At 35.7% G+C, this 24,509-nt stretch overlaps 1 protein-coding gene across 1 annotated transcript in view; it reads right to left on the bottom strand.

Moving 5' to 3' along the window:
• LOC127846015 (1-phosphatidylinositol 4,5-bisphosphate phosphodiesterase gamma-1-like) overlaps nucleotides 1-24,509 on the bottom strand; it is a 130,287-nt gene that overhangs the window by 11,038 nt on the left and 94,740 nt on the right. Inside the window, exons 25-34 of the mRNA XM_052377196.1 lie at nucleotides 23,480-23,491; nucleotides 12,999-13,092; nucleotides 11,410-11,506; nucleotides 10,935-11,105; nucleotides 8,234-8,333; nucleotides 7,185-7,299; nucleotides 4,635-4,796; nucleotides 4,002-4,090; nucleotides 1,953-2,134; nucleotides 398-415 (exon numbers count right to left, since the gene is read on the bottom strand). Coding sequence (XP_052233156.1) covers nucleotides 398-415; nucleotides 1,953-2,134; nucleotides 4,002-4,090; nucleotides 4,635-4,796; nucleotides 7,185-7,299; nucleotides 8,234-8,333; nucleotides 10,935-11,105; nucleotides 11,410-11,506; nucleotides 12,999-13,092; nucleotides 23,480-23,491 — 1,040 coding nt within the window. The remainder of the gene's footprint in view (nucleotides 1-397; nucleotides 416-1,952; nucleotides 2,135-4,001; nucleotides 4,091-4,634; nucleotides 4,797-7,184; nucleotides 7,300-8,233; nucleotides 8,334-10,934; nucleotides 11,106-11,409; nucleotides 11,507-12,998; nucleotides 13,093-23,479; nucleotides 23,492-24,509) is intronic.

Raw genomic sequence — 24,509 nt, 5'->3', positions numbered from 1 at the left:
ATGAATAAACATGTCTAGGTTTTAGAGTGTTTATGGACAAATATTTAACAATGGGCTTGAATCAACCTGTCATTTTTTATGAGTGTAACAATGTGCAATACATAGGCACTAAGCAAGTGGAAACACTCCAAGGATTTGTATGCATGAAAATTAATTATTGAAGTTTATTATATTTAACACAGGAAGGGAAGGGTTGTGCTATAACCTGGCATGACAGACAGCACATAAGGTCTTTTTTGACGTGATGTATTATAAATTATGGAACTTGGGCAAAAAAACAATACTTAACATATATAGAAAATAGAACGGGACAAACTAATTGAAAGGAAGAAAAATTAGGATGGCAATAGTGGATGAATAAACTAAAGTGTTAAAAGGTAACACAAAAAATACTTGCTTCAGATAATTCAATAGCCTATAACACGGGGAAAATAACAAAAATAAAATGATAACTGGAATCTGCATATACTGATTGCTGTGTCCCACAAGCAAATTAAGCATGTGAAACAAGCCAAACTGGAAAATGTTAAAAGCTATCAACAATAAATGACATGTCATGCAACTACTTCAAAAATTCATAATGCATTCTCATTCACATAAGCTCCTAATTAAATTAAAACATATTTTCAAGACAACATTGTTGAATTATTATTATTAAAATTGCATAAAATGTCATCACTAGACAAACTAAGCTATATTTGTACAATAAATGGCGTAAATATTTCTAAGTTTATAATACCTCTTACAGAATACTTGCTTTTCAATGGTTAAGTTGGTTCACAGACCGAGTAAATTTCCATACTATGTGAATAGCAATTAATAAAGAATATATACAACATGTATATTTAAACAAGAGCTGTCCTCATATGCCCCCGAAAAATGCTTTGATAGAAGTTATGAGCATTTTTCGAAACCTAAACGCAGATTTGGAAACCTTAACATGGACCCTAAGGTCAAGGGGGTCAAAATTTGTGAGCGTATTGAATGGCCTTGTCCATGTACACATGCATACCAAATATGAAGGTTACATCTGAAGCAACCTGGAAGTTATGAGCACTTTTCGAAACCTAAATGCAAAGTGTGACGGACAGATGGACAGACAGACAAACGGAAAGTGCGATCACTATATGCCCTTCTTTGGGGGCATAAAAAAGAGTAAAATCTTCTTATTTTAAGATAAGCATGAAATATTAAAGACTAGATCTTAGAATAATAAGAAAGTTCCATGTACTTCGAAAAAATGTAAGTGATACCTTTGGTCAGTGAACTTAGAACTAACAATCAGCCCATTGTAGTTAACATATTGAAAATTATTTAAAACCATTTTTTTTCCTTTTTTTTTTTTAATTAAAGGTTTTTTTAACAAAAAAGAAACAACTGCCTCCAAGTTGTTTATACTACAACCATTATTCCTTTACAATCAATGTTTGAAAAGAGGTATAAATTAAGTCAAACCACAAAATCTCAATACACTGCATCTTCACTATATAGCAGGAATAGTGAAATGCATTGGCATACACAACATCAAACCACAACATCAAAACTGACATTGTCTGAACCAACTATTGCTCAAATATGCTATGGTTTATGATAGAGGGAGATTATGCTAGCAAAACTTTGTACTCATTAATCATTTATTAAACATAATTGGTTCTAATGTCTGCATAACATTTCAACCAATAAAATGGCATGGTTGAATAGGACATACATTTGGTGAGAACTAAAATTAAGTCTTATTTTTTCAATCCAGTAAATTAAAAATGATCTTTTTGAATCTATTATAAGAGAATTAAATATTACATATAATTTCGTAAGTCAGCAAGGGCTAAATCAATATCCATGAACACAAACTTTCGATAGCATTTTCCCCTCCTATTTTTTACATTATCACTACTTTAAACACCTATAAGAAAATGCAAAGTAGACAACACGTCAGTCAATGTAACACCTACTTCCTATGTTGGCGTTCCTGGTTCTTCTTCACGATGGTTGCCTCCGTTTCCTGCAGAACTTGACGGACCTGTTGAGCCTGGCGGAGGTCTCCGTTGAGCTCGAGCTCGGCTATCCGTGAGCTTAGGTCCTCACGCTGATCTTGCAAATCTTGCAGGCACGAGTAGATATCATTGTCCTCCTCCTGGCAACCACAAATATAGTAGACAGAACTCATTAACCCTCTACCACTTAGATACGCTTTTTGACAAATTTGTAGTCCCTTAAAAATTTACATTTAATTAAAAACCTTACCTACTAAATTCAAGTTTTAAAGGCTTCATTTCAAGCCTTAGTTTCGAATGAGCAGCAAACAGCATAAAACCTGAACAGACTGCGAGTTACTCCCAGGCTGTTCTGGTTTTATTCCGACTGCAAAAGCCATTTTCACTTTGCTTCTAATGGGGGAAAGGGCTATAGGGCTACTTTATTGTATGTATGATACCAATATGTATCATAACTATTATGCGGAAGGAATTTGAAAACTGGCACAATTCAATTTAAATGTCCTAGGAAAAAAAATATATACATGTATATGTAGTTGTTAAATATATAAGTGTTGGGATAAGGTGCTGAGAACAAATTTCATGGAAATCCTGCTGATATAAGAGGTACCCCCAAAATGTGTACATAAAACCACCAAACATTTGAAATTCCTGAACTTTCTTAACCAAATTTACTTTGAAATGTTTCCTGATGTCTGCTTCATTACATCTGGAACGATGGGCATACATGAACCTTGCCCTGGCAAAACAAAGCTCAATACATGTGCATGAGTCGTCCTAGATTAGCCCTTTGAGTGCTGGAACCGGATTTTGAAGACCTTTGCAAACAGTTTGTACCCAGATGAGACGCCACAGAACGTGGCGTCTCATCACAGTTTGGACCCAGATGAGACGCCACAGAACGTTGCGTCTCATCAGGATCCAAACTGTTTGCTATTCTGATAGTGGTCTTAGAAAAATAATCGAAGAAAATGCTAATTTTAGAAATTCAGCAGACATCATTTTAGCAGACAACAAATTTCCCAGCATGCAAAGGGTTAACACACATGACTGACACTTTCCGCTAAAACTGGAGTTTCTTTAAGTAACTTCCTTTAAACAAAAAATCATGAAAGCCGAAAGTGTCATCCTTGATTGCCTGTGTAAAATACACAGGCTAATCTGGGACAACACATTATGCAAAGGCATTAAGCCCAGATATCTAAGAGTGAGCCCATATGTATATCAACCCCTAACAAAGGCATTAAGCCCAGATATCTAAGAGTGAGCCCATATGTATATCAACCCCTAACAAAGGCATTAAGCCGAGATATCTAAGAGTGAGCCCATATGTATATCAACCCCTAACAAAGGCATTAAGCCCAGATATCTAAGAGTGAGCCCATATGTATATCAACCCCTAACAAAGGCATTAAGCCCAGATATCTAAGAGTGAGCCCATATGTATATCAACCCCTAACAAAGGCATTAAGCCCAGATATCTAAGAGTGAGCCCATATGTATATCAACCCTAACAAAGGCATTAAGCCCAGATATCTAAGAGTGAGCCCATATGTATATCAACCCCTAACTTTAAGCCCAGATATCTAAGGGTGAGCCCATATGTATATCAACCCCTAACTCTACAAGTCGCCCACCTGAGGGAAGCCCAGATATCTAAGAGTGAGCCCATATGTATATCAACCCCTAACTTTAAGCCCAGATATCTAAGAGTGAGCCCATATGTAAATCAACCCCTAACTTTAAGCCCAGATATCTAAGAGTGAGCCCATATGTATATGAACCCCTAACTTTAAGCCCAGATATCTAAGAGTGAGCCCATATGTATATCAACCCCTAACTTTAAGCCCAGATATCTAAGAGTGAGCCCATATGTATATCAACCCCTAACTTTAAGCCCAGATATCTAAGAGTGAGCCCATATGTATATCAACCCCTAACTTTAAGCCCAGATATCTAAGAGTGAGCCCATATGTATATCAACCCCTAACTCTACAAGTCACCCACCTGAGGGTTGCGTATGTCAACGTGAACAAGCAGGGCAGACAACTCCAGCGGCTCACTGTACTCATTCTTCAAGGGCACGCTTCGATAGCCTGCAACAAAATACACACAGTGAACAGAACCCACCCTGATTTGACAGCTATGTTCAAGGGCAAATAACTCACAAACGTGTGGATTAGTAAGGACGAAAAGTGTTATGTATATCTAGTCAATATGGTGATGACCTTTTTCAAATCTTAAATAAATTGCTTTAAAAAGAACCCAGTAGTTTGATCAACAAACATATTTCATGCAGACTGACCTGCCAGCTGAAAAAGTGACCTCAAATTCCAGTCACTTCAAAATCCTGATTCATCTTTATATGGGCTCTTAAATTTTGGGAATACATTGATAGTGGACACTGAGAGAAAGAGCACAGTACACGAATCAAATATCTTTCTTCAATATTGACAGGGCTCATTACCCTTAATTAATTTAGAAGCAAGGAGCACTTAAATGGCACATGCAAACACATTTCATTCAATACTGTCATTCTCATAAAATGAGTACAAAGCAAAACACTTATAAGCAATTAAATAATGGAAAAACAATGTATGTGTTAATTGCAAAACTCATAAAGCGAACCAGGAAGTTTACCTGTTCTCAAGCACTTTACAGGGAATGTGGCTTGTCCAAGAAATTTTGGTTCCCCAAACGTGTCTTCGTCGTTCACCACAAACCGTATCAAAGCAAGATCGGGACAGTGGATGTCAAAATCTGTGGTTTGCTTGGACCAAACTGGGTTCAACCCATTCATTTCTGTAAAAAAAAACACTTATTAAGATTTAAGAAATGATCATGGTCTATAGGCCTATGCACAATGATTAATAATATTAATTAAGATTGTTGTTTAACAAATTATTAACGTATATGGCAAATACACAATGTTTAAGAACAATAATTAAGACCGTTTAAGAAATGATTATGGTAAATGGGCCAATGCAGAATGATTTAGATCAATAATTTAGATTGTATAAAGTAACATATATACTAACAACAGCACCACATAACGCCTGGCACGCTCGGCTACAGATGCAGTTTTGAATAAATGAAAGCTGGTCAGAATTATTAATTTTTTTAGAGGTCAAAGAGACCATGACCTTGACCTAGTGACCCCAAAATGGGTGTGACGTGTAGAACTCATCAAGGTGCATCTAAATATGAAGTTTCAAGGTTGTAGGTGGAGGCACTTTGATTTTAGAGCCAATGTTAAGGTTTTAGCATGACGCGGACGTCAGACGACACGACGAGCTGGCTATGACAATACCTCGGGTTTTCTCCTAAAACGCTGAGCTAAAAATCAACAAATATTTCGCATAATATTTCGTAAAACAAAGTAAAACCATAAAAAATTAGTATTCCTTACAGCAATAGCCAATATTTCAAAGTAGATGTGGTATGGCAACATAGATTAAACAAGATACAAAATGCTTGTCTTCATTGTTTGTGCAACAATATATGCGACAATATATTCCATGTTCATTTTCTGCCACAATATGTGAGCACTAACAGGCAAATGCAAGACTGGCTTCAAGCAGCACCAGAATAACAACATATTTATGATAACTAAGTCGTTCTTCCGAAGCTGACCGAAGCCAATCTCATGTTTGCCTGTGAATGTTCAGATATGGTAGCTGGACTTTCACATGGAATATATTGTGACACAAAAATAAAAACCAGCAATTTGTATCGCGTTAAATCTATGTTACCAGATCACCACATCCAGTATTGAAATTTTGGCTATTGCTATATGGAACATTGATTTTTTATGTGTTAACTTTATTTTTTGAAATATTGTATGAAATATTCTACCTATGAAGAAAGATTAACAAGGGCTGTTTGTAAAACATGCATGCCCCCCATATGGGCTGTCCGTTGTAGTGGCAGCCATTGTGTGAATACGATTTTTGTCACTGTGACCTTGACCTTTGACCAAGTGACCTGAAAATCAATAGGGGTCATCTGCGAGTCACGATCAATGTACTTATGAAGTGTCATGATCCTAGGCAAAACCGTTCTTGAGTTATCATCCAAAAATCATTTTACTATTTCGGGTCACCGTGACCTTGACCTTTGACCTTGTGACCTCAAAATCAATAGGGGTCATCTGCAAGTCATTATCAATCTACCTATGAAGTTTCATGATACTAGGCGTATGCGTTCTTGAGTTATCATCCGAAAACAATTTTACTATTTCGGGTCACCGTGACCTTGACCTTTGACCTAGTGACCTCAAAATCAATAGGGGTCATCTGCGAGTCATGATCAATCTACCTATGAAGTTTCATGATCCTAGGCGTATGCGTTCTTAAGTTATCATCCGGAAACCATTTTACTATTTCGGGTCACCGTGACCTTGACCTTTGACCTAGTGACCTCAAAATCAATAGGGGTCATCTGCAAGTCATGATCAATCTACCCATGAAGTTTCATGATCCTAGGCGTATGCGTTCTTGAGTTATCATTCAAAAACCATTTTACTATTTCTGGTCACCGTGACCTTGACCTTTGACCTAGTGACCTCAAAATCAATAGGGGTCATCTACGAGTCATGATCAATGTACCTATGAAGTTTCATGATCCTAGGCCCAAGCGTTCTTGAGTTATCGTCTGACAACCACCTGGTGGACGGACCGACAGACCGACAGACCGACCGACAGACCGACATGAGCAAAGCAATATACCCCCTCTTCTTCGAAGGGGGGCATAATAACAATTATCAGATTGTAGAAGAATGATATCGGTTTATGTGCTTATAAACAACATACATTTAGTGATCTCAAAGCAAAGTATTAGACAGATTTTATCTTAAAGCCAAACATTATAATCAGCAAAAGTTATTTATTGGCTGAACATGATAATATGAAAACAATTCTTATAAGCATGTTTGCATATTAAATGAGATTTTTTTCTATTCTGTTCTATGGTCATTGACTTTGTTGTAAGTTGTTAGCTGGGTTGCATCACAACAGTGTTTCTTGTCTTCAGATATATACCAGAGTTTCTTATTAGAACAGAGTACATACAGTCAAACACTGAACATTGTCTATCAATCAAATTACCGCATTACAGGAACCTTTTTTGCCATGGGTCCATTATTGACAAACTTTTAAATATGAACAACTTCATGCTATAAGCATGTCTTACGTGTGGACAATGTCTTCCACTTGTTGTTATCACAGTCTAGCCCCACAATCTCAATCTCCACAAAGGGATTGCCCAATTTCTGTTTCGGCCTCATCAGATGCCGAGCCCCAATCACCTGTGATACATACATCTTATAACATGGAATAACCAGCAAGATACAATGAATTTAAGCATAAAGAACTCTTTTTCTCATTCAAAATTAATGAATTTGTTCTTGAATCTTCTATGCTAAGAGCAAAAAACACTAGATTTTCTATCAAACATAATCAATGGTACAATTTTGAATAGATGCTCAATCTCCGCCACAACAACAATTACAAAGGCAATTTTATGTACCCACATTTCTCACTATTTTAAATGGTGAAATATTTTTACAACCAGTAACATATTTCTTATTTTGTGTATTTTTTATACTGATTTTCTTATTTCTACACTAAAACAATACAAAATGATCCTGACAAACAAGTTTATACTTCTTAGATTGCAATGCAATCAATGGCTTTATTGACAAAGATTTGTTTAAGGTCTCAGTGATCCAGATAGGATTTGAAAAGGGCGGGGGGGGGGGCTTTTTTGTCAAAAGAGCATTTTCCACACTTAGTATTTTGTCAAAAAGTCACTTTTGAGCGCGCTGGCGTTTCTGGAATGCTTCCTGTCGCATCTTAATTTTCATGTTATTGATAATTGTTAGAATCTATTATTCCCATTATTATTAAACCATTCAAATACAATTTCTACAATGAGAAATAAATTAATTAAAGGACAGACAATTTACCTATCTTTAAAAATAAAGACACTGATGAACCATACCAGAACAAAGATGGACATTGATTTTACCTTTTATTACAAAGACAATGATTTCAGCTTCCATTACAAAGATGGAAAACAATTTCACCTTCAATTACAAAGATGGGCAACGATTTCACCGTCCATTACAAAGATGTACAATCACTTCACCAATCATTACAATGATTGAACATAATTTCAGCATATCAAAAACGGCAAATGTTTTATCTACCAATACAAGTGTTAACCATGTTTTCCCCTACCGTGACAGAGATGGTCATAGGATCCACTTTCACAGACCTCTTGTCAAATGGACTGTAGCCTTCAGACCAGATGCAGTCTGGTTGTAATACGTAACCACACCTAAAATCAAGCCACAAAGTGTGTCAGTTGTAAAATGTAACCCCACCTAAAATCAAGGCACAAAGTGTGTCAGTTGTTACATGTAACCACACCTGAAATCAATCCACAAAGTGTGTCAGTTGTTACATGGAACCACACCTGAAATCAATCCACAAAGTGTGTCAGTTGTAACATGTAACTGCACCTGAAATCAATCCAAAAAGTGTGTCAGTTGTAACATGTAACCACACCTGAAATCAAGCCACAAAGTGTGTCAGTTGTAACATGTAACCACACCTGAAATCAATCCACAAAGTGTGTCAGTTGTAACATGTAACCACACCTGAAATCAAGCCACAAAGTGTGTCAGGTGTAACATGTAACCCCACCTAAAGTCAAGCCACAAAGTGTGTCAGTTGTTACATGTAGCCACACCTGAAATCAAGCCACAAAGTGTGTCAATTGTAACATATAACCCCACCTAAAATCAAGGTACAAAAGGTGTAAGTTGTTACATGTAACCACACCTGAAATCAAGCCACAAAGTGTGTCAGTTGTAACATGTAAACACACCTGAATCAAGGCACAAAGTGTGTCAGTTGTATCACGTAACCCCACCTAAAATCGAGGTACAAAGTGTGTCAGTTGTTACATGTAACCACACCTGAAATCAAGCCAAAAAGTGTGTCAGTTGTAACATGTAACCACACCTAAAATCAATCCACAAAGTGTGTCAGTTGTTACATGTAACCACACATTAAATAAAGCCACAAAGTGTGTCAGTTGTTACATGTAACCACACCTGAAATCAAGCCACAAAGTGTGTCAGTTGTTACATGTAACCACACCTAAAATCAAGGCACAAAATGTGCCAGTTGTTACATGTAACCACACCTAAAATCAAGCCGCAAAGTGTGTCAGTTGTAACATGTAACCACACCTGAAATCAAGCCACAAAGTGTCAGTTGTAACATGTAACCACACCTGAAATCAATCCACAAAGTGTGTCAGTTGTTACATGTAACCACACCTGAATCAAGCCACAAAGTGTGTCAGTTGTTACATGTAACCACAACTGAAATCAAGCCACAAAGTGTGTCAGTTGTAACATGTAACCACACCTGAAATGAATCCACAAAGTGTGTCAGTTGTAACATGTAACCACACTTGAAATCAAGCCACAAAGTATGTCAGTTGTATCATGTAACCACACCTGAAATCAAGCCACAAAGTGTGTCAGTTGTAACATGTAACCAAACCTGAAATCAATCCACAAAGTGTGTCAGTTGTTACATGTAACCCCACCTAAAATCAATCCACAAAGTGTGTCAGTTGTAACATGTAACCACACCTGAAATCAAGCCACAAAGTGTGTCAGTTGTTACATGTAACCACACCTGAAATCAATCCACAAAGTGTCAGTTGTTACATGTAACCACACCTGAAATCAAGGCACAAAGTGTGTCAGTTTTAACATGTAACCACACCTGAAATCAATCCACAAAGTGTGTCAGTTGTTACATGTAACCCCACCTTAAATCAAGCCACAAAGTGTGTCAGTTGTAACATGTAACCACACCTGAAATCAAGCACAAAGTGTGTCAGTTGCAACATGTAACCACACCTGAAATCAATCCACAAAGTGTGTCAGTTGTAACATGTAACCACACCTGAAATCAATCCACAAATTGTGTCAGTTGTTACATGTAGCCACACCTAAAATCAAGCCACAAAGTGTGTCAGTTGTAACATGTAACCACACCTATAATTAAGCCACAAAGTGTTTGGGTTTTGGTTTATTTTACCAATTTTTTTATGTTAGTACCAATATATCAATCAGTCATTTCAAAGCTGTCTGTTAACTTACGCTCGCTTTTCATGGGCAAGCTTAGCGGACCCGAGTTGTTTACCAGTACTTAGTGCATATACCTATTTCAGTATCTAACAACTGCCCTACTTGAATCAAAAGTAGAAGGAGAATGGCTGTAAACATATAATTTCATGACCAATCGCCATGTAATTAATGGGGAACATGTCCCATTCATACACTAAATAGAAGTTGTTGAGCACCAAATGGCAATAGTTGTATTTCCTGTTTTGAACACAAATTACATTTGAAATGTTGGCAATTATTATTGGGTAATTTCTATATGTCAAGGGTGTACAGTGAGACTCATGTATCTACTAAACATTTCTATACAAACAACAATAGTATGGTGCTCAACCCTCTTTGTGTTCAAATGGATATAATGGAAAAACTAGAGATTGTCACAAAAGTGACAAAAAACCCTCATATCACATATACTACAAACAACTTGTAACAATAATGAAATTCTAAGTGAAAAAAGGGGTATCATTTCTGCAATTGTTTATGCAGATTAATACAAATTGAACATGAAAAACTTGATATCATAAGGAACAAAGCATGCACAATTACATGTTGTAAAGTGCCAAAGTACTTTGACAAACAGATTCAAGCTGGAGAACCCCCGGCAATCGTTTATATTGAAATGAAATTGGGGGTTGGCAAGGTGTAAAAAAACTAAAGAATCTAATCTTTTCAATTGCTCAAGTAAAATGATAATCAGCAATCAAGTGTTGAAATGCAAAAGCCAGCCCTACATTCCATTCATGAGGAAGCGTCCCTGATTGACTTGCATGGGCCAGTCAGCCGTCTGGTAGTTGAGTGCACAGAGCTGAGACCCACAATTCCACATCGGGATAGGGTTGTAGTTGGACGAGTCAATTCTGGACCCCTTTGGATAAACCCGACTGAGTTGACGGTAGTTGTATGTAGGCTTGTTAAGGTCTCAATGGAATATTGAAGACAAATAATATAATTCAACAAATAATATATTGGCTACTTGGCATATAAATGTTTTGATATATTAACATCTGTAAGTATAATAATAGTATAATAATAATTTTAGACTTTAGGTTAGAGAACACTAAATGCAAGTGTTATGATAAATTGTTAATACTATTAACACTGATACTCAAGTTTAAAAAGATTTAACAAAATATTTAGGTTCACAAAAGATATTCCCAATTGTAAACCATAGTTTTATTGGTATAACTGAATGACAACAAAGGATATTTCACAAACTGGAGAGCCTTGGACTTGCTACACAGACCCTCTGCCTTGGTCTCCTGGAAGGAGGACATCTCGACGCAGTTGCCAGAACCTTGAAACTCTGAAACAAAAGCAAACCTTATGTCCCCCGTGGCATATCAGCATAACCTAAACTTAACCATAACCAAACAAGAGGGCAGAGACAAAGCTCATGAGAGCCCTGAATTCATGTTAAGAAGTTACAGTGATCTTGGTTGGAAGATATTTTTTAAAGTTTCGCTTCAAACATTAGAAAAATAAGTTCCCTGCAGGATGGGCTAACTTTGACCCAAAAGCCAAGATTTGAATAAATTTGGTAGAATAAAACTACAGTCTACTCTCGTAATCTTGACATCTGATATCTAGATTTTCTCAATATGTCAAAGTAAGCTCAATGTCCCAACTTTTTCCTTCTTTTTCTATATTAATAAACATCGCATATTTCGATTTTCATTATGTCGCATAATTTGATATCTCGATATAAAAATTTGTCCCAAGTCCTGATTTTACATGTATTTACTGTGGTTCATCTCAAAGTGCGAATAACTGTTCCAGCGTCGGCAAAGGTGAGAAATGTTTTCTTGGATACTTCATCGTCCCGCTTCGCCCGGCTGCTCCCAAATTGTGCGGTAGATAATTGATCCCTTAATTGCATCAATGACCACACGTGTGTAATGTCGTTAACCATTAACACGTCAGTAAGGTCTGTCACTTTATAACCTGTGGGTTTATTTTATCCTGTACTAATAATCAATTGAACTTTGCATTTCAAAATTTTCATGTATAGTTCAGTATTCCCGAACGTGATTTACACGTTAAGATGAAAAACCATCGTCTTGATTGGACGTCAATTGCATCATAACTTTAAATAGCAACATTAACATGTTTACTCGACAGTTTAGAAAATAATAACCGCATGTGTTCATGCAATTCAATAACACTTAAAACGTAATTATAAGCATTTAAATAGCAAATTTAATCGTGCCTCGTATAAACGCGTATATATCAGGTAATAGAAAGGGTAGTAGAGAGTATTATGCCACACGGTGACGGCTTTAGTTAGACAACTTAGCAGGTATATAAATGTAAAAAACAAGGTAAATTTTCGTCTCATTTTTTCTTTGAAAACACCTAATCGGATATCTCAATTTCTCCTAATTGCTATATTTGTTCTTGTTCCCGCCGACTTCGAAACAACGAGAGTAAACTGTATATAATTTTACATACCAAATACCAAACCTTAGGGCTTTGTGGTTTCAGAGGAGATTGTTGAAGTGATTTTTCTATTTAACCCTTTACACTTAGATGGGTATTTTGACGCCTTTGTAGTCCTTAAGAAAGTTTAATTTTTAATTTAATTGACCTTTCTTACTAAATTCAGTGTTCACACCAATCCTTAGATACTGAGGAGCAGCAAACAGCATAAAACCTGAACAGACTGCAAGTTACTCGCAGTATCCATAATTTTCGCTGTTATTTTTCAATGTTTGAAACAGTGAATCATGGTTGTCACCAATATTTCCTTACAAATAACAGAACTGCATCAAATAAAGCTGAATACAACCAAAACTCACTTTCATTGAACTGCACAGCTACACAATAAACAATCAGGTCTGAAAACTCCTGGGCTATCATGTTGCGTCTTTCTATCTGCTTCTTTACTGTTGCCTGTCAACAGAAATATAACATGATTTATAATCTAAATATCTTACAACTACATGGTTTTACAGGAAAAAAATGTATCCGAAATATTGAAAATAAGCAGAGAAGTTTCACACTCAATTTTGATCAGTGTTATATGGTGTAGGAGTTAAAATATGTGAACGGTTTAAATCTGGCAAGATTTATACCTCCACAAAAAACTAAAATCAATTAACTCAAATTCAAACACAAGGAAGTAAAGCTGAATAGAAAAGTCTTTAAAACAATAACATGCATAATAAAATTATGTGTAGCATAAAAAACACCTTTTTAATCCAAAGTTCATAAATGTTTTGTGTATATTCTATGCTCAGATAAGAAAAATCTCTAGTTTTCCTAAAAAAGTTTTAATCAAGGATGCAATATTGAATAGCTGCTGAATCTGTTCAACAATGAAAATTAAGAAAGACTCATTTGTGAGCCTCACCAATTTATATAAGGATCTTTGAATATTATAGACCTAGTGATACATTTCTTATTTTATGCATTTCACACTCTTATTTACTTACTTCTATATTAAAACAATACAAAATGGCCCTTGCAAAAAAGTGTATTCTTATCATATTGCTATGCAATCTATGGTTTTATTGACCAGATTTCTTATTATTTCCATAGAACATTTTTTATTGGATTTGCCAGGTCACATGCTGACTGTATATTTTAGCCATATAATTTCAGCAGATTTTCATATTAGGATAGTAAAGTTTCATGATGGAATGGAAGTAAAAGCAAACAACATCATCCAGTACAGTTAGCTAACTTTTCTCCTATCATTATGTTCATGCTGGAGAGAGAAGTGTAATATAAAAATTTTACAAGGTTTGTCACTTATGGTTTGCTTTAAGATAGTAAATATATATTTGGATTGGAGCTTTGCTCTGCCAAATATAAAGTCACTGATGTATCACATTGTAAAGAGATAGTAAGATGCTGTGTAATAGTGCACAAAAAGCATCACTCATATTAGCCAAGGGGTGATAATCTGCCAACCAACAACATATCAGACTGATAGACATTTTCAGATATACTGGATTGTAATATGTAAGCAAAATTCTATGATAAACAAGAGATTGCCAAGCAATATGGTCCCCTACCGGGGAAATTCCACCATTGTCAGTATTTTTTTTATTTGTTGTCATAGCAACCAGAATTCTTGACGTAGGACAGAAAGACAGACAGAGCGCAAGCCATAAGTCCCCTCTGGTTTCACCGGTGGGGGACAATAAATACCGTATTTTACCATGCATAGCGCGCAGTTTTTTACCTTCAAATTTCAAAATAAAAATTCAGTGCGCGTAATACATTGACACAACGCTTTCCTGGTTGCTAAATTGCAAAAAATCCATTTTGTAATCGTAAATCTTCACAATTGCCGCCATTTTTGTTATTGCAGAAAACTACACCCTATAATGTTATAGACTGAAGGGGCCGTTGTCGAAACAACAAATAGCGGGAAAGGTGAGGAATGAACAGGGTAGTAACAGTTTTGACAAAAATTAAAAGATGAAAACAATGTCTTTGTTGGTGTTTTCACACTTCTTCATTGATTGTTCATTAAAAAAAATCGAGGTATATCGATCCCCGTGCGTCGCGGTATTGTTTGTTTAAGTTTTTGTTGTCATGAAAACTCGTTGATTTACAACGCAAAACGTCTTATTTGAACTAAGGCTAATTATTTCAATCATATTTCTCAACTTCGCTTTTGCTTTATTTTCATAATTTAATCCAAAGTTTAATGTTAGCAATTCCGAAAATTTGCACTCTATGTGAATTGACAGTTTGACGTCCTCAAAGGAAAGCGGCTTCCTGTCTGAAGCAATAAAGCGACAAGTTTCTCGCCGACAAAATTGACTTCCTTTGTCTAGCAATCAACATGCCGAACCAATCATGTGTTTGTTCCTCAATGGCAATCGTCCAATTAAATAATAGCACGTGCAAAGCTCCGCCTTCGAACCTTTTGCAGAGAATGGAGGTGGAGTTCAACGGTTAACTGAGCAAGTGTTTTACGTAAGTTGAGTTCCGATTTGCCGAAATTACTCTGCCCTAAGCATTGAAACGAAGAATACATTTATCAATGATTTTCCGATCTCTGCATTAATATGCTTCTGTGCGAGTATACTACGTAGGTTACAAACCAACAATAGAGATATAGACTCGTTTTATTTTCTTTCAATAGAGACAAACAAATGATATTTGTCAAATGGCTTTACACTGATAACGCCAACTGTATGGAATTGAGCGTTCGGGTGTATTGTTTGTCTCACTATAAATACTTATCAACTAGACGCAGTGAAGGCGCGAAATACTGGGTCAAACTGGATTTAATGGGGAGCATCTCTTAATGGGGAAATATTTAAGTCGATGAAAAATAAAATGGGATCCACGGACGATTTGCGTAAAATTGGACATTGCGATGTTGCGGGTCTGCAGAAGAAGATGTCATATGATGTTGTGAGCGGCAGGTAATGAAAATGTTACACTGTTAAAATGTGAGGAATAGGTAATAGTGGTTCGAAATTAACGCGCAGGGGTCTTGAAAAAACACGCACAGTGCGCGGCAATAAGGACATGTCGGTGTTCTCGAGAGAATAATCTTAAAAATTGTCGAAAATATAGTGCTATGCAACCCATGCTCCTGACTGTATAAACGCTCCCTACTTTAAAACAAAAAATTAAGCGCCCGAAAACTCAGATTAAATGATTGCGCAATATAAGAATGGCGGCCATTTTCAGCCAAATTTTCAGGATTTTGGTCTTGAATTCTTTTTTTTCTCCATTTTGGCTTTAAAATATTGCATGCGCGTTATACATGGTAGCGCGCTATACATGGTAAAATACGGTATTAGAAAAAGTTCAAACAAGATAAATGTTAGCAAAATTTCAAACAATACACATGCAAGCAGGTTCAAAGGTTCTGTGCAGTTAAAGCTGTTTGTTAGTGTGCATGTTAAGCATATGTTTGTGCATAAAGTATCATGGTTGATACAAGATTAATCAAACCTTCATTTCTCAACAACAATTTGTTGATGTCAAACAAAATGTTTAAACTCCATAAGTGAATAATTAAGTACATATACTACTGAATTATGAACAATTTTAGAAATATATATAGTTTGTTGTTTTAATTACAACAAAATGAAACCAGCTCAATGCCCTCTTTATATATAGACAATTATTTTAAAATAAGAAAATATAAGCAGAAATTATAATTCAAGATTATTAACTGTTTTACTTGGTGCATAATGACTTTTTTTAATGATCAGAAAATTGTATATGTAGTACGAAACCTAACTACGGGACATTATGGTGAAGATATTGACAAGTCACTAACACATTCTGTATACATACCCTTACACTGCTTTTTACATTAAAAAATCTTGTTAATGATCTGTCAATAGCTTTGTTCCTACATACACACCTTTCTACCATATGAACTGTGTTAATGAACTGTCAATAGTTTTGTGCCTACAAACACACTTTTTTACCACATGCACTGTGTGAATGAACTGTTAATAGTTTTGTGCCTCCAAACGCTCCTTTTTAACACATGAACTATGTCAATGACCTGTCAATAGCTGCATGCCTACACACGCTCTTTTTTACAACATGAACTGTGTTAATGACCTGTTGATAGCTTTATGCCTACAAAACACTCTTTTTTACAACATGAACTGCTTAGATGACCTGTCAATAGCTTTATGACTACAAACACTCCTTTTTACCACAGGAACTGTGTTTATGACCTGTCAATAGCTTTGTGCCTACAAACACTTCTTTTAACCACATGAACTGCGTTTATATATAATGACCTGTCAATAGCTTTGTGCCTACAACCACTCCTTTTTACTGCATCAACTGTGTTAATGAACTGTCAATAGCTTTGTGCCTACAAACACTCCTTTTTACCCCATGAACTGTGTTAATGAACTGTCAATAGCTTTGTGCCTACAAACACTTCTTTTAACCACATGAACTGCGTTTATATATAATGACCTGTCAATAGCTTTGTGCCTACAACCACTCCTTTTTACTGCATGAACTGTGTTAATGAACTGTCAATAGCTTTGTGCCTACAAACACTCCTTTTTACTGCATGAACTGTGTTTATGAACTGTCAATAGCTTTGTGCCTACAACCACTCCTTTTTACTGCATGAACTGTGTTAATGAACTGTCAATAGCTTTGTGCCTACAAACACTCCTTTTTACCACATGAACTGTGTAAATGAACTGTCGATAGCTTGATGCCTACAAACACTCCTTTTTACTGCATTAACTGTGTCAATAGCTTTGTGCATACAAGCACTCCTATTACCACATGAACTGTGTTAACGACCTGTCAATAGCTTTGTGTCTATGAGCATTCTTTTTTACCACATGAACTGTGTAAATGACCTGTTAATAGCTTTGTGCCTACAAACACTCCTTTTTACTGCATGAACTGTGTTTATGACTTGTCAATAGCTTTATGACTACAAACACTTCTTTTTACCACATGAACTGTGTTTATATATAATGACCTGTCAATAGCTTTGTACATACAAACACTCCTATACCACATGAACTGTGTTACTGACCTGTCAATAGCTTTGTGCCTACAACCACTCCTGTTTACTGCATCAACTGTGTTAATGAACTGTCAATAGCTTTTTGCCTACAACCACTCCTTGTTACCACATGAACTGTGTTAATGAACTGTCAATAGCTTTGTGCCTACAAACACACCTTTTTACCCCATGAACTGTGTTAATGACCTGTCAATAGCTTTGTGCCTACAAACACTCCATTTTACTGCATGAACTGTGTTAATGAACTGTCAATAGCTTTGTGCCTACAACAACTCCTTTTTACCACATGAACTGTGTTAATGAATTGTCAATAGCTTTGTGCCTACAAACACTCCTTTTTACCACATGAACTGTGTTAACGACCTGTCAATAGCTTTGTGCCTATATGCACTTACCACATGAACTGTGTAAATGACCTGTCGATAGCTTTGTGCCTACAACCACTCCTTTTTACCACATGAACTGTGTTAACGACCTGTCAATAGCTTTGTGCCTATATGCACTTACCACATGAACTGTGTAAATGACCTGTCGATAGCTTTGTGCCTACAAACACTCCTTTTTACCACATGAACTGTGTTAATGATCTGTCAAAAGCTTTGTGCCTAAACACACTCCTTTTTACCACATGATCTGAGTTCATGACCTGCCAATAGCTTTGTGTCTACAAACTATGCTTTATACCATGAAAACAGTGCCTATGCACTGTCAATAGCAGTCGGTTATCAAACTTTATTTAACGACTTATACGCAGGGATCATATTTAGTTCGGTTTTGTCGGTCCTAGACCGATTGGGGGTCATGAAAGACCGATTGAAAATCCCAAAGAGTCGGTCCGATTCTGTTTGCTAAAATTCCCATGTCATGAAATCGATTACACAGTGCACATGCTAGCATACCCTAATTACATTCTTATCTCAATTAGGTGTGATAAACCATTCACTGCATTCTCTTAACCGGTCAGGACCAGTCTATTGCACGTCAGCCGACTAGTATCAGCGTATGACCCCAAACAACGAAGATTCGCAAGGTTGTGTATTAGTCAAGCGTGAATAACCCAGTGTCAATATCAATCGATAATTTCACTGGCTTATACCTAGCACACTAATCGGTCCGTAATGTGTGCTTGTCCACGATAAAATCGTTGACAGTTACTTCGGAGATTAAAACCTCGATGTTATCCTCGTGGAAATTGTGCATTTCATGCATGATACAGTCAGTAAATTTTCATATAAACAAAGAAGAAAATCGGATATTCTGCATTAATTGTGGGCGGACCTTATACACTGAAAGCACGCGCTGTAACTAAACAAAACATGCCGATACATTTTCCACCAGCGTAATAATCCGGCAATAAATGAATGAAAGTTGCGGTTTTGATTGACAGAACAGCCGAAAGTTATTTTTATGGGCGGAACTTCACATAAAATAGTTTACAAGAAAAATTATATACATTGTATAAATCTTTAGTAAAAATTGTGTTAGAATCGAAATAATTCGTGTACTTTATTGTTTGTTATTGAATAACCCACGACCGGAAGTTAAGATGCGTGGTTTTTAATCACTCGTGCTTCACACGGGTGATTTAATCCCTACGCATCTTAACTATTGGCTATGGTTTATTCGACAACAAACTATAACGTACACGAATTGTTTTTCAACTATTTGGTTTTATTATTGCCAGTAGCCAACACACGCACAGACATTTGTTAGATTCAATGCTAAGCTATTATCGAGTCGACAATGATTTAAAACATCGGTATAGACTTACACAGATTAATAATATTGACAACGATGAAAAGTCAGATAAAACAGTTACCGAAACAACAATGTAATAGCTAATAATAAAACCAATTGAGAAAACTCGTATGTTCCGTTTAAAAGAATGCTTAAGGCAATTTAACTTGTACAATATTATACCCTCTTCATGAATGGCAAAATCAATGGTATATATTTTAACGTATTTGTCAAAATTTCGGATAAAAATTTTCTGACACTTTTTCCCCCATTTAAATCCAGACCGATTGATGTTGCTGGAAAATATGATCCCTGCTTATACGGTATTCACGATCTGTCAAAAGTTATGTTAACAGAAATATTGCTTTTTTCACAAAAACTGTATTAATAAAGTGTAGCTAGGTTTGAAGTGTTCATCACCTGTAAATAGCCTGGGAACATAAAGATTGCTTATACCACACAAACCGCATTCATGAATTGTCAATTGCAAAGTGTTCACAAACACTGCATTTTACCAACAACTGTGTTCATGAACAGTGAAAAGCTATGCGTACAAAAACTGGTCATGAACAGTCACTAAGAATGTCTTCACAAACACTGCTTGTTACCAAACAATTGTGTTCATGAACTGTTAAAAGATATGTGATCATTACCATAGCTTTTAACCATACAAATTGTGTTCATGAACAGTCAAAAGCTATGTGTACACAAACTGTGGCCATGAACAGTCACTAGGTATGTGTTAACACACACTGCCTTTTACCAAAGAAACTGTTTTTAAGAACTGTCAAAAGATATGGTATCATAACCATAGCTTTCAACCATACAAATCATGTTCATGAACAGTCAAAAGCTTTGTGTACACAAACTTTGGTCATGAACAGTCACCAGTTATGTGTTCACAAACACTTCCTTTAAGCAAACTAACTGTGCTTATAAACTGTCACAGGATATATGATTATAACCATAGCTTTTTACCATACAAATCATGTCCCTGAATATTCTGTAGGGATGTGTACACAAAAACTGCTCGTTAGCACACATACTATGTCTATCGATATCTATATATAATAGCCATGTGCACACAAACACTTTATTATACTATGTCAATGGAATGTCTATAGCCAATCATACACCAAAACTTTTTACCACACTGAAAGTGTCAATGCAATATCTATAGCTTTGTGTACACAAACATTTTGCTTTTGACCACACTGATGATGTCAATGGAATGTCTATAGCAATGTGTACACAACTACATTGCTTTGTGCCACTCAGACTGTGCACACTTTTGACCACACTGATGATGTCAATGGAAGGTCTATAGCCATGTGTACACAACTACATTGCTTTGTGCCACTCAGACTGTGCACACTTTTGACCACACTGATGATGTCAATGGAAGGTCTATAGCCATGTGTACACAACTACATTGCTTTGTGCCACTCAGACTGTGCACACTTTTGACCACACTGATGATGTCAATGGAAGGTCTATAGCCATGTGTACACAACTACATTGCTTTGTGCCACTCAGACTGTGCACACTTTTTACCGTCCTCTTTAATTGCTCAAGGCTGTCCATTCTCACAGATTTTCTCTTTGGGGTCTAAAGTTTACATTACAAAATGAAGTATATATATTCTGATATAAGACACTGTTCAAATCAAAATGACAGAACTTCAGTTAATATTTGTGTCAACTAAATAAACACATTAAAGTGACAAAATGGTATATATAAATAGCTAGGTCTTCATGTAAGCTACCTAAAAACAATATTTTATTGCAATATCTCCATAACAAACCAAAATTATTGAGCAGAAACTTTTTTTTTTTTTTTAAATCTGTTATGATGACATTGACCTCGACATGACACGCCCCAAATACTATCCCAAGAAAGGTCTCCACGCCAGCTTGGTATATTTAAAGTTTCCTCTTGATTTATAATTTATTCCATTCAAAACCGGTAACAACCTGTTACCACCCTGCCCAAGCCAATCTAACACCCACCATCTTGCCAAACATACCTCAGTCTATGATATTCCACTTTATTTAACACCTGGTAAAAAAAACTGCTCAATACTGGCAGAATTTATTAAGACGACAATCAGCAATCCAGGAAATAGTTACTAAAAGATGGAAATACGTCTGGAAAAGATTTACATGTTACAAAGTTTCAAGAAGTACAATTTTATCTATTCTGGAGTTGTCTTCCACTGCTTTCGTCCAAACCGAGACAGTAAGACAAAGAACATTTCGATACCATGCCATACCATGAACATTGTCACACTTTTTCTATGACATCTCAAAGGCATTTACAGGGTAATGTCAAGCATTCACAATTTGAATAAAATATTTAGAGCACTGTTGAAAAATAATATGCCAATGAAGCAAGCTTGTGTTTGTTCCTAACTACGTGCCATATGAAGTTAACTTGCCAGCAGTGTTTTAACCCTTTCCAACATAGATACCTTTTTGACACATTTGCAGTCCTTAGAAAAAAACATTTAATTAAATACCATTCTTAATAAAGTTTTAAAGGCTTCATTTCCAATCCTTATTTACTGATGAGCAGCAAACAGCATAAAACCTGAACAGACTGTGTGTTACTCGCAGGCTGTTCTGGTTTTATGCTGGTTGCAAAAGCCAAATTCACTTTGCTTCTTAATATGTGGGAAAGGGTTAATTTAATAACATCTGAAGGCAGTTTCAATAATTATTTTTACATGTTCAAACAATATCAATAAATGGTTATGCTGTTAACAGTCAATACTTATTTCTGAATACTGCAAATATTACATCTTCATCGTTTTAAGACTACCAAAATATAATTTGCATGTTACCAATAACTGATAATTATATACTTAAATTAAAGATAAAAATTGGAACTAGATGCTTTAAACAGATTGATGTGGCATTTGGCTTTTGAGATAATTGACCACTTGTCAGCTGTCAATCAAACCAATTGATCAGCCAATAAATGCCACGTCATCTTTGCCAAAGCGTGGCATAGTAAAGATATGAGGGTTATATGCAAAAGAACAAAGTGGACGGATCAGTCTATGAATAGGTCACTGGTTGTATACAGGTTTGGAGTACAAGTTTTAGTTGCATGTTATTTACCATGGGGAATCACATGGGAAAGGGTGATATTGTTAGTAAACTGTCCATACAAAAGATATTACATGTTGCTTTATACTAACAGAGCAACAGATAAGAAATTAAGAAATAAATTAAGCAGTATCTTTTCATTTCTTAAATAATAGAAAACTGTGAGATTCACTTATATAAATAAAGTTTTGGAAATCATACAATAGAGTTGCACTTACACCAAATCCATTTAAATGACTTAATTACTACCATTTCAAAACAATGCATTAATGATGCTATCAAATTAACCCTTTGCATGCTGGGAAATTTGTCGTCTGCTAAAATGTCTTCTGCTGAATTTCTTAAATTAGCATTTTCTTAGATTTTTTTCAAAGAATACTATCAGAATAGCAAACAGTTTGGATCCTGATGAGACGCCACGTTTTGTGGCGTCTCATCTGGATCCCAATTTTTTGCAAAGGCCTTCACAATTCGGTTCCCGCACTGAAAGGGTTAATAAAGGTCACCATTTTCTATTTAACTTGCCAATTAACAACAAAAAAATCATCTTTTTTCAGATTTTCAGAAAAAAATTATGGAGTTGATGGAAATAATCTTCTTATCTATTGCTCTGACATACAAGCTCCAGATTAACGGTCTGGCCAAAGCAATTAACCCATTAATGCCCAGTGAACTCTCCCATCCTTCTGAGTTGGATCAATTTATTTCCAAAATTAGGGATGTCTAGTATATTTATTTCTATATTTAGAATATTTCTTACCGAAATTTCTTTAAGCAAACAGCGCAGACCCAGATGAGACGCCGCATTATGCGGCGTCTCATCTGGGTCTACGCTGTTTGCAATGTCCTTTTTTCAGGACGCTAGGCATGAATGGGTTAATATATGGAAGAGAAGTAAAATAATTATGTTGAATAGAAGAAGGTACACACTACAACAAACCTCGGCTTTTTTCTGAAATGCAAGACATCTAACATGTTCACAACACAATACTTAAACAATAACAAATACTACAACAAAGACACAAAAGACAGAAACATTCTTAAAAATGTAGGAGTAAGATTTGGGACATAGTAACAAAGCCACAGAGGAAAAACCTGCAAGAAATTTTAATTAACATGTTTGAATCGTGTAAGTATTGTCAAATTGGTTATTATTATATAACTTTTTAGCAAAAAAGATTCGATTTCACAAAGTAAACATAAACAGAAATTTTAAGTACTGTCAGCTTCATTTGAGATTTCCCTAATGGTAAAATTACTAATACTGGCCCACCTCATTATGTGATCATTTTCTTGGTAAATGTATTGCTTTTATTTTGCTATTGCTTTAAATTTCACTACCAATTGATAAAACTTGATTAAAATGTGTTTTGAGAGACTTGCCGAATGATTTAAACAATATGATTAAAGCATTAACAGACATTGTCAGATAAAATGACTGAACTATACATAGTGTAACTAGTGTTTTTCCCAGGAGGGCAAAGGGGCATGGTGCATGATACGCCCGTCGTTCGCCAATGAAGTAGTAAGGTAATAAATAACCCTTTGAATCATTTTTTTACTTCAGTTTATTTGTATTTGAATACATGGTTTATTTTATAAGTACATGAGCATGGAGCGCCGTCTCCTTGACATTCATACCATATCTTTTTTTGAGTATATGTATGCATTTCTTTAGAGGATATGGAGTTGAAGTAAACCTGTTATAGATATTTTGACCAATAATAAAAGAGAAATGTAGATGGGTAAGTGGTAGTGTACAATCGGAATAGAAAAAAGCTCACCTTGTTCAATTTTTCAGGGATACTAAAAAAAAAAAAAAAAAAAATCCATCGAAGGATATTTGAGCTACAGTAGGACATTCAATGAAATCACGAAATTTTGACGAACAAAGTCCCATAACTCTGGAACGACAATTCAGAATTCCGTCAAAAACGAAAGGGGATCAGGGTTTATCAATATTAAGATTG

The sequence above is a fragment of the Dreissena polymorpha genome, chromosome 9 (assembly GCF_020536995.1).
Source record: "Dreissena polymorpha isolate Duluth1 chromosome 9, UMN_Dpol_1.0, whole genome shotgun sequence".
NCBI classification, from domain to species: domain Eukaryota; kingdom Metazoa; phylum Mollusca; class Bivalvia; order Myida; family Dreissenidae; genus Dreissena; species Dreissena polymorpha.
This window is presented reverse-complemented; position numbering and strand designations above follow the sequence as displayed.